General features: G+C 38.6%; 1 protein-coding gene across 2 annotated transcripts; it reads right to left on the reverse strand.

The window, feature by feature from the left end:
• Window positions 1-528: 528 nt before the first annotated feature.
• Window positions 529-13,533, reverse strand: limd2 (LIM domain containing 2). Of its 2 annotated transcripts, XM_065964664.1 has the most exons (5): window positions 13,335-13,533; window positions 6,264-6,293; window positions 4,036-4,080; window positions 3,674-3,810; window positions 529-3,568 (listed from the first exon to the last, which is right to left on the reverse strand). In XM_065964664.1, exons 1-5 carry the CDS (start codon window positions 13,335-13,337, stop codon window positions 3,409-3,411), a joined length of 375 nt encoding a protein of 124 aa, XP_065820736.1. In that variant the 5' UTR covers window positions 13,338-13,533; the 3' UTR covers window positions 529-3,408. The 2 variants fall into 2 exon arrangements, with proteins under 2 accessions (XP_065820736.1, XP_020501367.1); XM_020645711.3 differs by lacking the exon at window positions 6,264-6,293 and having other exon boundaries at window positions 13,335-13,524.
• Between the last annotated feature and the right edge of the window lie 977 nt (window positions 13,534-14,510).

Raw genomic sequence — 14,510 nt, forward strand, 5'->3', positions numbered from 1 at the left:
TACAACAAAAATGTCTATATATTATATCAGATTAATCTTATTCATTATGACAAAATAAAGTGTTTGCATGTCAGAAGCTACTTATCTTTTTTTAATTCGTTGCCAAAACTGATTATTTTAGTCTAAATTATTTGCTTTTTATTTTGCCTAATTCACTGCCATTCTAGTTTATAAGAACTAAAAGAGAACTGCAGGAAATATCTTACATTGCTCCCTGGTCCATAAATCATAACCTATTTAATCATCTACATTAAAGTATATCCAAAAAAAGCAGTACGCATATATTTGTGAAGATACAACTATTTCACTTTTTTCTTTGCACAAAAAAAGATCAACTCATCCAGCTGTGTGCTCTGTTAACTTGGTTATTAAAAAAATGTCATTATAATAACTTAAATCAACAATCTTCTCATAGATGTAAAGTAACTTGTGATCCAATGCTCCCCTCTTACATGTAGTTGAGTAGTAGAAGGAACAGTAAACAGAAAATACTTTATATTGCTATTTTATATTAATAAACACACTGCATTAAATCAACACCAGCATTTTATTTTTTTTCTCAAAAAGCATGTAAAAAAAAAATAAAAACAAGGAAGAAAATGCACAAAATGAATGTGTATATTGGCGTAGAAAGGGGGTGCTTTTAAAATGATACATTTCCATACCACAGCTAAGCAATAGAGAGAAGGGGGAATAGAGGGGAAAGACTGCCAACACAGTCCAAGCGTCCTTTTTCAGTAAGGCCACCTCAATCCACAGGTCAAGTCTTTAATACAGATTAAAGTTTCAAAGATGCATACATTTAAAATGTCTCGATAACAACAGCATTGAGAAGTAAGTCCACATCAAGTATAGCACAAAAAATGAAATGACTCACAGGTTTTACATTTAAAACGTGACACTGCAATCATTCACCTGAGCCTCTTGGCACCAGTGTAAAAGTGTACCTTATCTACTCTGTTACAATAACACGTTGCAATTCACAGATTCTGAAGTTGTACCTTGGCGAACTGCTAATGGAGAATGACAAAAACAGCATTTCTAGATACTTGTGATTTTAAAGCATTCTCAGGGATCCAGAGGACCGTTTTAAAATGTAAAATAATAATGAAAAAAGAAATATACATAGTCACACAAGTATAATTAGAAATGATTGAGAAATACATGTTGCTAAAAAGTGGTTAGATTAGAAGGTGATGCTGGTTGGGTGAAGTAATCCTATGTTAAAGAGTGGGATTCTACAGTTAGCCTGTCTGTTTCTGGACATGAACAGGACATTTGTTGGGTCTAGATTTGTGGATTCAAAGAACTAGTTTGAAAAAGCAAGGTCAGCTATTTATTTCTAAGGCCTCTCCTTTAAAATCAAGAAAATATCCATCTCTTTAAGTTTCTATTTTTCCGCACAGCACTCTTAAATTCACAGTAAACTTTCACTCACAAAACGTACTTTGTGTCATTCAAGTGTCAGTCAAGTCTTAGTGGTAATCAGACATTTTCTATAATGAAATATTTGAATGGCTTTAGACTCATTCTATATAAGGAATGAAAAATAGAAGTGGAAGTCTTGTTTAACTGTGTTAATTTCTCTTAGGTGTTGGAATTAAGTAAGATCAAAGTAGCTGAAGTGCAGTAGCTGCACAGCAGACTGAGGCAACATATTACTAAACTTTGAATAAAGGCTTCCTTGAGTTCACAGGCAAGACTTTTTTTCTTCCTATACTCTTTTCACACTTTCTCCAGTCGTTACTGTCACACTTTCCCCAGTAGGGGGTGCTCTGCACCGAGTTTATCATGCAGCATGCAGGAGCACAAAAGGGGACCAATACAACGACAAACCCTCCCTCAAACACGTACTGTTAATTCAATATAAGAAATAGGTCCAGGTGCTAAAGGCTAAGTGCTAAGATGCATTTAGCGAATAAGATGAGATCAGGAAGGCATTACTTAAAAAGAAGGAAACCGTCTATTCTAACTAGATGGGACTTGGGGGAACAAAAATATGAATGGATAGGATCCATCCACGCCCCAGTGAAATCTATCCAGTTATATTACGCCTAAATACAGCTGGGAAAAACCCTCACAAGATGCTGACAAGGGTGATATGATGAAGAAAAAAGTTTTGGGATTACCTGCAAGGCTTAAGCATTGTCTGTTAACATCCTCATTTGTGATGAACAAATGTCTCTGTGGTATTCCACTTAGCTGATAACCGTATATACCTCCTCTTGTTGTTTCATGTTTCAGCTGAGGGATGTTTACACACAAAGCCTCTGTTTCTCTGTGATTATCCACATCTAGTCTGGTGAGGATGTGGGGTTGTATGTGGAAGTGGAGAGTAGCGTTTGGTGGGGAATGTTCACTAAGTCACAAACTACAGCTCTATGTACAGACAGAATACAAAACGCACAATCTGAGAATTCCATTAAAAGTTCACCCATCGAAGCTTGGAGAGGATCAACTTATGCCATGACATCAATCAAATCCAAACTCTTGGAAACCCCCTTAAGAAGTGATTTGCTATGCATCATGGAGACAAATCATTCACAACACAAAAGATCGATACAGTCATAAGATAAGGCTATTAAGAACCAGTCATCCCAACATGCAAGGATAAGACTCAAAGTGGTTAATAAAATAAGAACAAACCATCGGGTTGGAGCAACCGAAATAAAACACAAACATTTAAAATGCGAGAGGTGAGCTGTTGCTGATGTGTGCGGTTATGTTTACAGTACTCTGCACCCTGTTTGTTCATCATAAATATGAAACCTGACAAACTGACATTAATGTCTCTTGACGGCAAAGTCAAAATACTGAGGGCTATTACTGGGTTTGTGTTATTTGTTTGAAATGAGTTAAATTAAGCAATATGTTCGAGAAACTCTTGGATGAAAATTGACCTGAGTTTATGCTCTACTGCAAAACATGGATGCTCTGTTACCCCTCTGATATGTTTGCCTGAGCACACAGATTACTTACTCGTAAAGTAAAAGGGTGCAAATGATTTAAAAAAATCATAATAATTAAAAAAAAAGAGGAAAAAAAAAAAGTGATTATTATTAAACTTCCCATACCAGAGAAGGCATTTGGTCACAATCATCTACCAATTCCAAGCAGGAAATAAGAAAATACACATTAATAAAATCAAACCCAGACTATGACTATTATTATTTTTAAGTGGAATGATTATGACTGGCCAGTCCTTTCCTATCTGTTTGTGCATGTATCTGTTCTGATGGCCTTCAAAAAGCAAGTGAGTGCCTGGGTGATTTTACCAGTACCCCAGCACGTGAGGCATGTGTTCATCGTGATGTATAGGAAGTGTAAGGAGGAAGGGGGAGGGGGGAGGGGGGGTGGGAGGGAGAGGGAGAGAGAGACAGGACTGGGATGGGACACAGCCAGACATGATTATGCTGTCTTTGTTATATTATCTGACTCCTTGGAGGCCCAGAGCTCTTTGTGCTGTTTGCGTCCGAAGCCTTCATCGTAGTTGCCTTTGCTTTTGAACAGCTGCTGAAAGTGAGGTTTACAGTAGAATTCACCTTGAAGAGCTGCGAATGTGCCAAGGCTGCAAGGAGGCAAAGAAGGAAAGGGTTACACACAATCCAAAAAAGGAATGATTGGAAGAGGAAAGTCATGCAAACATGCAAAACAGGAACATTAGAAAAGTCACCTGAGTTTGGCGTTGCAGTGTTTGCAGCAGAAGCATGCTGAATGGAAGACCATGTTATTGGCAACCAATCTCTCCATTGGGTAGACCGTCTTCTCACATGCTGTACACACTTCCTTTTGGGTTTTAAAGCTAAAGGACTGAGCACATAAAATAAACAGATTTAGTACCAGACACAAAACAGACAGGGAGCTAGGCCCTCCATCCTTAGTGAGATGAAAGCTAGCATTTGTAAAAAGACACAAAATGCAGGAAAGACTTCCTCTGTTCTTTTCCGAGATCAAAGGCTGACGAAAGTGAAGTGGAGTGGAGTAATGCACACAGCACAACAGAATAATATGAAGAGGCAGAAGATACATGTTTACCTTAGATCGCTGGACAGGTTTCTCTTCAGTGCTGTTCCTGGTGTCCTGAATGAACAAAGGGAAACAAACTCAAACAAATTAATTCAAATTTGTGTAAAAAAACTGCTCTAGATGCAGTACATCACAGTCACCAAAATAGGAGGAAGATGGGAGAAACATCAATCATATATTTTTCCGTGTCCTCTTGTTACCTTGAGCGGTGTGTTAGTTCAGTAAATCTGATCCCTTGTTTTCTACCCCTCTTTATTTGCTCCATCTGTCTCTTTGCACCCCTGGGAGAGGATCAGGTGCCTTCTGTCTGGCCATGTGAGCTGAACTGTTGGACTCTCTGCATGGGGCTGCCCTCAACATAGCACAACAGCTCAGGTCCAGCCTTGTAGTTCAGGGACACTACAGGACTGTATCACATAAGTCACTTCCAAATGGAAGGAGTTTTGTCATTTTAAAAAGACATCACCGTCTTTATCATTATATTTTTTACAACTTTGTAACTCATACATGTGGCCTCATTAAGCATTTCTTTCCTACAATCTGAGGTTTATAAAATCTCTGGCTGCTATTTAAGTTTTCACCACATTCCCACTCACAATCAGACTGTTGATGTTTCTGTAAGGTAATTACAGTTTGGGTCATGATTACAAGAGGAATGGAAAGACTTCCCCCTAGTTTCTCAAGAGGCGAAGAAGAAAAGATAAGCATGATCATAGGCTGGAGGAAGTTACAGAGAAGTAATGGCTGTATATCTGCCCTCATGAGAATTGCAGCCGGTCTCCAGCAGGAACTCGCAGCTATTTCTTTAAGCACGGCTAACAGGTAGTTCAAGCGGATAACAGACATACAGAGAGACATTCTGACGTGCATGCAGTAACTGCCATGGAAAAACTAGTGTGCAGGGAAGAAGGGCAGCCTCTGTTTCGGCAGGAGAAAAGTCCACTGCAGACTTTGCTAAAACCCTGTTATGTAAGGCCGTTTGGCTGGAGCTGAAGGAAGTGGTGAAGGTGGGTGGGTCGGAGGGAGCTCAGGGTCTGCACCAAGAGCTATAATGTTATGGGAGATTTTTGGCAACAGAGGCAACTGCTGATCTTCAATTTTGAGGGTCTATTAATCTTTGACATGCAAAATTCCCTGCTTTGTATTTAAAATAACAAATTAACCAGCCAAAGTAACACTGACTTCTGTGCTTCCTTCTTGTAAAAATGTTGACCTGCCATGAACATCTCCTTTTAACTTTCAGATATCAAAAATTATTGTTTTCCACCAGTGAGTGAACATATATCTAAAGTTGTATAAGACAGTTCTGTTTAACTTTCATGTAAATGCCAGTTAAGTTTCAAGTAACAGCAATCACAGCATCTAAACTTCTAGTTCTGCCATCCTTTATTTCAAAAGACGTCACTGCTGTAAACAGCAAAACGTTTTCAATTTGCATCAAGCATGCTGAGAAGGGGGTTCTGCTCACAGAAGTTCAACATGGCTCCGAACCATAGACTGTATAAGTAACTTTAAATCAACCTAGTAACGGGCATGAGGTGGAGCTGAGGCCAGCCTTAAAGGTGTGTACACAACAAACTGACAATACACAACAAGCTGCGAGGAAAGCCAACTGCTGCATCACGTCAAGTCCACCGCTGTCAGGCCTAAAAGTCGGCACTGTCCACATCAAACTGATAGCAGCCTACTGCCAATTAGTTAATGCATTCCACACTCGGTGAGTCAATAGAACTCCAAACCAGGAGGCGGCGGCAGTCTGATATGTGTCACGAAAAGCAGAGAACCCAACGACCCTGGACCGAGTAGATATGGCAGCGTTTTTACACTTCATTTTTCTGCTGCACAATATTTTTGAAATTTTAGCCTCAATGCACCATCAAACACCTGTGAGGGGAGGGAGGAACACCGAGAGTGTTGACTGCACAGATGAGAACCGGATGACATGCTTTTGAAATGATTGGCTCATTACGAGTGAGGCCACGCAGCTTCCTGTAGATGCAATCACATCTCAGTTGTCTGCCTCCTCTTCATCCCTGGTTCCACTCGAGCTCAGTTGATTTGTTTCTACTGTAGCTAGCAGACAGTTTACGCATTGCTGGTCATCTAGCAAGCTGTGTGCTACACCACTTCCTGTTGCTGCTGTAATATCAAAACTACTTAGATCATCTAAAAATGATTTAACACCATTTAAAACAAAAGACTGAATGAGTGAAGTTCCCACTGAGCTCGCCACTAACCTCATAGAGAAGATTTACTTCTGGTGGAGGCTCTGAGAGCTAAAAAAAAAACAAGGTCAATAGGTTCTTAATTTGTGCGGATGAAATCATGAAATTCAAGTTACCAAATAAGGAAAAGTGATCTTTCTGAGTGAAGGCAAAGAATTGCCAGACGTTTTTTTTTCTTTTTTCTTTGGTGAAGAAAAAAAAAAACAGCATGAGAAGTAACCCTGTTAGGGGGTGGGCATGCATTCCAAACACACAGACACACACACACACACACACACACACACACACACTTACTGAGACATTCAGGAAGACTTCAGATTAGCTTGTGCCATCGTGTCTTCTCTCACCTTATATGTACATGAGTCTCCCATGTCACAAAACATCTCGAAAGTGGCAGGAAGTTGTTGTGACACATGTGGCTTCCTCAGTCTTGCTGAGCCAAAGTCCCTACTAGTGGACTTTCAACTTAAAAAACATGTCTTCGAAGGACCACTAGTGCTGCATGAATGCTTAAACTTAGTGTGAAAAAACACAAGTTTAAAAATTAGCTATCTTCCTGGTAAATAAAAAAAGAGAGTTAAAAAGTCACTAAATGTATGAAGGGACAGTAAATCCAATGCCTCCACGAGCAGAGCAAATGGTGTTTAATGTTAACATAAAAAGGAGGATAGTAGTGTAATTAATTAGCTCTGCAAGTCCTAACACTACGTTAGCTGTGAAGCAATCTGACATGCCAGTGTATGAGAAGCTAAAGCCAGCTGGAGAGCTGCATCTCACCAAACAAAGACCACTTTCACACAAGTAGTGAAATCTTTCTTTCAGCAGAGGTCCAACTCTTAGTTGCTCGCCTCATCCAAGTCCTTGTTTCGATTCTAATCACACCTGCACATGCCTGCATCTATAACTGTGTGTTTCTGAGTTCATGGTGCAGTCAACATGCTGTTTTTCAGAATTCGTTGAGGAAAGGGTTGATACAACTTCCGTGACTGTGGTTAACATGAAGCAAACACTCACATTGGGTAAGATTTTCTTAACACTAAGAATGGTAGTTGGGGAAAACTACAGCTATGACTGGAGAAAAAGTCTGACAAATGACCTCCTGCCAAACTTTACTGGATTTCTTTTTTTACAGATTAAACACAGAGTATTTAACCCGGCCTGGAAAACATGAGGAGAGTCCTCAATGGACGATGATATGACGTGCGATCAAGAAATAAATGGAAATATTAACTTAGCATATTAGCTGTAATGTTGCAGTTCCTGTTTCTTTATGCTGGTCAGCAGGCTTCACATTGTACAGGTGTTTATGACGTCATCTGCCCCTTAAACCAAAAGGTTCAGAAAGCAGAAGTGCTGATTTCCTCTTAACAAGGCCTTCAAAAACACATTCTCTTTGCTCTTCTCTTCTTCTGCCGCCATAGTGCTATCTTACCTTGATGCCAATTATTCTCAGCATAGCTAATGCAGTATTTTGCACACTGTGCTCGTTAATTTGCAATGTACATGAAAATAAGATTGCCATGTCAGAAGGAACCTGTTAAAGTGTGACCTCAAGTGCTTGTATGTTCATTTTGTTCCCCTTTGACATAACTGTATCAGCTGTTTTACACATTCCAGTTTTATACAACACTAAGCTAGGTATTTGCAATACAGACATTAGAGGGGTATTAATCTTCTCTTCCAGCCAGTGCATAAGCAAATAAGTGTATTTCCCAACTAATCCTTTAACAAGTAATCAGTAAGGGGCTTCGACACATTTTCATCTGCGCACTAAACGGTCCAACTCGTGTTTAACCTCTTGTGTTGCAGATCTTACTCTTTACCCTCACTACTCCTACTGCCTACCCTCCTGAGGCTACAGACCACCCATGTGACAAGAGAGTTAAATGACACCAAGACTGCTCTCAGTCTTTCAAAATCAGAAAAAGATGTAATTGATTGAAAATTTGGGAATCTAGTTAAGAAAGTATCATGAAAATCATATGTGCAAGTATTTCACTGTTTTGGAAATCAAACAGACAGAAAACTTATAAACCAGACCGGTCTTGTCTAAATCTCAATGTTTACAAAAGCTATCTGCTGACGCAGATAACAGCATTTGAGAACACTTCCAACAACTTTAAAAGGCTATTAACAAGGGTGAAAGGACAACATGTCCATGAATAGTTCACATCGGAAGAAGTATCTGCTTTCCTAGTTCTGATGGACACAATGGCATTTAAAACCCCCTGTCTTCACACTTGATCATAGCAGAATCTGAAAGATTCCCTGCAACAGCCCCATAAAAGGGAAGGCAGGCGTTATATTAACAAACGTCTTATGTCATTATAACAAGGCTCCCACTCTCTCTCATACCTTATTTTTAGAGACGTGATCATTGCTTAATCATTCAAGACAGCAGAGTTGAAAACAATGGAACAAACGTGAGGAACCTCATCCTTTAAGATGGGCTGAAAAGTTGTAAATCAGAATGACTTTAATCATAACAAACGCAATTTTCCACCTCAGTTTTTGCAACACAGATCACAAGTCTTCAGTCTAATATTTGTGCAGATAGCATCTCACTATATATTGCACTTTGTGGCCCTGCAAGCCATGGCACCGATCCAAAAGCTGAAACAGCTGCTGCAGGGCAGATATATATATGGTCCTCCTGACGGGAAGCTTCCATCAATAACTCTGAACATGAAGAGACAAAGCAAGATATGTGGACAGGATGCCAGAGAAGAAGAAAAAAAACTAAGTCTAGTATGGGTCTAAAAAAAATCGTCTGTGATGAAAAATAGTGCACCATGGGGTTGTGACACTTGACTTGCTGGGGAAGTGATGAAAGTAGGAGGATACACATCTTCAACAGTGCAGATGAAGGTTCACCACATGTCTGCAGACTAATCACATCTGGGAGTGTGTGAGGGTGTTTGTTCAGTCACTACTTCTATCTTTTTTTTCCTCAACTTCCTGTATGCAATGAGAAAGCTACAGGCAGTTTACTGTGGAGTCACAGGGTTTCAAGTGTCTGTCTGTCTGTCTGACACTTGTTTTACCACCTCCTGTATGAGGAGGCTGTTACGGTCAATATTGTCATCTTCAAAGCTCCTGCAAATACTTTTTAACTCGTGACTAAAACAGACTGGAATTATTATATTTTTGCCTCTATATGACCTGCAAAAGCAAACAAGATCATCAAAAGCAAGACTGATTAGTTCTTTTAAATGCTCGTCGGCCCTGCTGCAGGCTTTCTGCAAAGGCCATAAACAGCATGCTGCAGAAGCAGGTTTTTTTTCTTCAACAAAAATGTATGGTGACTTGCACCTTAGATATTTAAAATAAAGCAGGATGAGACCTTAATTGTCAGAAAAATAAAACAAAAAACACTAATTATAGATGGCTCAGAATTTTCATGAGAACCAATGCAGCAAATCCTTACAAACAAGAAAATGGAGTTCATAAATTCCTGACATTTTTGTTTGAAAAAAATAAAAAAAAATAATTGCAGATTATTTTTCAGTTGATCCAGCTGCTAGTTAATCAACTAATCAGATCAGGTCTAAATGAGTCACAGTTTCCATTATTAGATGTTTTTTTCTTTTGATTTAAAGGAGAAATGCCTCTCACAGTGAAATAAATGTAACATTCTTCTTTACCATGAATTGAATTGAAATGAATTTTTTTAGAGGAAGGTTATATTTTCAGCAAGACAAAGTAACACTTCAGTTAGTAGTCAGCAAGTTTTTCTTTCAGGTCTTGAGGTTAAGCACTGAATGTTTGTAACTTGCCTGAAAAAGCCCTCAGTTCTTTGAAGAAGCTGCCTGAGGGCAGTTCTGGCTGTTTGTGTCAGGACTATGTAAAAAGCTTTGCTAATCCCATACTCTAAACATGGCCCTGGACAATTTTCTATTCATAAAGTAAGATAGCCAACTACAATGAACGTTCTCTAGAAAAAAAAAAGGTATTACATGTCATTATGTGCAGTGACCTTTGTTTGTTCCTGATATGCTGCAGCAGCTGGTCAGTTTATGCTTCCTTCTTAAAATTCAAAGAACCAAACCAGTGAAGGCCTGTGAAAGAATGTGTTGTAACCTGTGATGACTTGACACAGTGAGGGGACGCTGCCTTCTGCAATTTAGCGAGTGCTGAAAAGAAGAAAGCCTCAAGTGCTACGACTGATCAGATGTTATCGCAAGCCAGAGGAGAGAGGAACGTTTCATAACCAGATTCCCCTTAAGGACTGGAATTCAGGAGAACATGCCCGAGCCAGCCTGAAAAAATATGTCTAAATATCGGGTCTGTGAAGTTTCCAATTCCCAAAGACTCCTGAACTGGGGCAACTGAAGGACTTAAATTGCTGTTTTAAGAATTAATTTCCCATAAAAGACTGTCTCAAATAGTTATTTCCCAAACGTTTAATGTAGATCATTTAAGCTGCAGTGAGTAGATTCCCAAATGGCTCTTCAGATTTCAAAATATGAAGACTATTGTTGATTTGACTCTTTGGGAAACTCCTCACAATCTGCCTTTGTGTCTTCAGAAACCAGGTAACCTATATAATATCTGTCAGTCAAAAAGATTCAAATCAACATGGGTGCATTTTTGTTTTTATTTCAATTATTATTACTGAGAATCTTTTACAGAAAGACCTGCAGGGCAGAGTGCTGCTATTAGACAAGAGTGACTGATCTAAACGACTGAAATCTGAATAGCATCACTTCTATGAAGAGCAATAACAGACAGTCTAAACAAATATTTATAAATGTGTTTCATCCAATGGTATATTTAAAATTTGGAATGGTCACAATGTCTGTTTTGTATTTATGCTTCCTTACCTCCATTGTTTACTCTTTTTTTTTTTTATTGTATGCACCATCAGACCAAGGCAAAATTCCTTGTGATTTAAAAAAGGTACTTTGGTAATAAATCTGAATCTGATGACTGGAAAATAATTACCTTTTGGTTTGCTCAAAATGTAAAATTAATGTGCTTCACACAATATATTACTGTCAAGTTAAAAATACATTCAAACATTATATCACACTGAGAAACATCCACCTGTTCACCCAGGCCTGATAGGAGGCTGTGCATTTGTTTTTTGTTCAAGCAACCACCTGGACTATAGTTTCCATTTTCAGGCATCAACTAACTGTAGTAAAATAAATGATTGGAATTAGAAGAGATAGGGGTATGCATTTAGGGAAAACTACTACTTTGGCTGTTGTTGCCTGCAGCTCTATTGCCTGGTCCTGCTGGCGACCCATTTACTACTGTTCTGCACATCTGACAACAGGAAAACACCCCCTCCTCCCAACATATGGCACTTCTGACATGCCCACCAAACCAGGTTTTTGTTCCGTTAATGAAAATTGTTTGAAAAGGAGCATATGGTCGAACAAAATAAATGCTATTAGTCCCTCAGGCAGCTTTCGTACCAAGTCCTTTCAAAGCCAAAATCTTTTTTTTTTTTGGTAAATCTTTTTGGACAAAGACATCAAATTACAAAAACAGGGTTTTAAATCCACTAGAAAAGTGACGTAAATCATTCATCAGAGCAGGGTGTCAATCTGTGCTGTCACTTTGGACTGGAATTACAGTCAGGCAGCCCACTGACGGAGGCAGGAAATGAAACTGACCATATACTTACTTAAGCCCTTTCGCCATATGCCAGGGCTATAATGACAGACTAGTGTAAATGTGGTACCCGAGATTGGACAAAAAGTGGTTTTAGCAGCCCACGGAGCAGTGTGTAAACTGTCCCGCAAAACAAACACGGACAAGAAAAATGTGTGAAGAGTGGAAAAACATGTTTTCTTTCACCTGGGGTAGTTTTAATCCAATGCTGGTTTACGCAGAGGTTTAATCCATTCATTTGGTATGACTCAGCTGAATATTTCAGCAGCTGCAGGTGCATTCATAAACTGCTGTGGATTTTATTTGATACTGTAATTGGTTTATATTCTATGCAATCCCCATTTAGAGGACCTTTGAGCTACAGTATGCTTCTTAATTGCTTTTGAGTATCCCAGTTATGCTTTGCTCATGTAAACATGTTATGCTAGATTTAAACCTGGATAAACTCCTTATCTTGGATTTGAAAAACCTTTGTATGACAACCATCTATCTCAAGTAGGCCTACACTGTACTCAGGCATGAAAAGACCTGACTTCATCGTCCTCTTTTAGTGCGAGAATGAGTATCTTAGGGTGATGATCAGTAACCTGATAGGAGGATAGGGTGGTGTCAATTACCAGGTTTCTCATGTTTCTTTAAATGGCAAATCTCCACAAAAACAGATTCAAGAACAATAATATGACACTCAAAAATAGGATGATAACGCAAATGCAAACTTAATCCAGCCTTAATCATAATCCTAATTTAGACAAGAGCCCATTCAACAAGCTTAACGTGGATTTCCTTGACTCTAAATGATCCAGTCTTTAGCTGGTTAACTCACTTGAAAGTCCATATTTGAGATAACTTCACAGTCTGCTCGCTTTAAAAGAGACATTTTATGTAACATTTTGCAAGCTGGAGTCTACAATATTACATTTAGTTAAAAAAACAACAACAACAACAACACAAAACCATAACACGACCATTGTGCAAAAACAAAGGAGACCACACAAAAAAAAAACATCAGACATTTAAAATGTAGATTTGCTCGGTATGGAGACAAATTGTGCAACTCATATGTCTCACATAAAAAGAAGTCCCCCACCTTGAATTGTAATTATTCACTTGTAAAGCATAAATTATTTAAATTACGTCGTCGGTTGACATTAATTAGCCAGTGAAGCTAGCATTTTGAGGACCACGACGGCGGGCGTTTAAATTCAACACAAGACCCTCCTCTAACAATACCTCCCCTTTATAATGAATTTTACATCTTTATTTAATTCTAAAGCTTATATTACAAAAAAAAAAATAGGCTCCTAGTCAGCTGAAGCCAAAACGAGTGGACAGACATCACCTCTCCTCATCTCATATATAAAAAATAAAAAAAAGAAGCAGAGAGGAGAGCAGCGGAGGGAGGGGAGGCTGCAGACACACACACGGTGCAAACACAGGAGGAAAAAAAAAACACACACTCACCATCTGCGCTTCTTGTCTTGCAACACACCGGCTGATAAAATGTAGACTGTTCACTCTGTGGCTGGAGGTTTTATATCTGCACTCACATTTACTTCCCCTAAGGAGGCTTTGTTGTGTAGACGATGGCCCCGGTGCCGGTGAGATTCTGCCCTCCGCTTCGCTTCACGTCTCGGTTTTCAACAGAAGGGTTTTTTTTTTTTCTCTCTCCGGCAGGATGTCGCACGCTATTGGTTCTCATCTTGCCACTGATGCATTCAGGGGTTGTCGTACAAACCACAACTACAAGTAGAACAAGGATGTCACTGTCGAGCCTTAACGCTCTGCACGTGTAAAGCTTTTTTTTTGTAAAGACTAAATGATGTTGATGATTTTTTTGTAAAGACTAAATGATGATGATTTTTTTGTAAAGACTAAATGATGATGATTTTTTTGTAAAGACTAAATGATGATGATGATTTTTTTTATTTTTTTTAAGAACAAGTTACTGTGTAATTTTACATTATTGTATTTTTTATTTATTTAAATGATGTAAATATGTTTGATCTGTTTTTAACTTCTATTTTTATTTTTAATAAGTATATTCCCGTCCCCTGTTTTCTTGAGCTGCCTGTAATGCACAAATTTCCCCCACGGGGAATCAATTAAGTTTATCTTTATCTTCTTTATCTTTATCTTTATGTAATAAATGGGATTTCTTCTTTTGCTTTATTGCTGATAAAGTTTCTTTATTAGGCTTAATTGTTTCTGACGACTTTCCTGTACATGATTTTTGCACCATGTTTGAAAATACCCTCTATAGTGTTTTATTTCTTGTGATTCTGAACCTACAACCTAAAAAAAAGTTATGTTTACTATAATTGTAGGAATAATGCAGGTATTGTATCCCCCTGTGCACCTGTTGTTTTTCACTGACATCAAGGCAGACCTGATACAAATTAATGTGTTAAATTCATGCTACCTTTCTATGCTGAAGCCTGAGTAATTTATCTGGCAAAATGTCTTTGCAACGTCTTTTTTATGTTCGTGTTTGCTTCAGGTCAAGTTTGAGGAGTATGTTTTAAAGTTAAAAAAAAAAAAGTGGTACCTAGACATACTATACACACTACATGTCTTTCTTAAAGTGGCCAGTTTAAGCGCCCGCTGTGGGCCGCTCCGTCACTCTGTCTTCTCTCCATT

The sequence above is a fragment of the Labrus bergylta genome, chromosome 16 (assembly GCF_963930695.1).
Source record: "Labrus bergylta chromosome 16, fLabBer1.1, whole genome shotgun sequence".
Taxonomy (NCBI): Eukaryota; Metazoa; Chordata; class Actinopteri; order Labriformes; family Labridae; genus Labrus; species Labrus bergylta.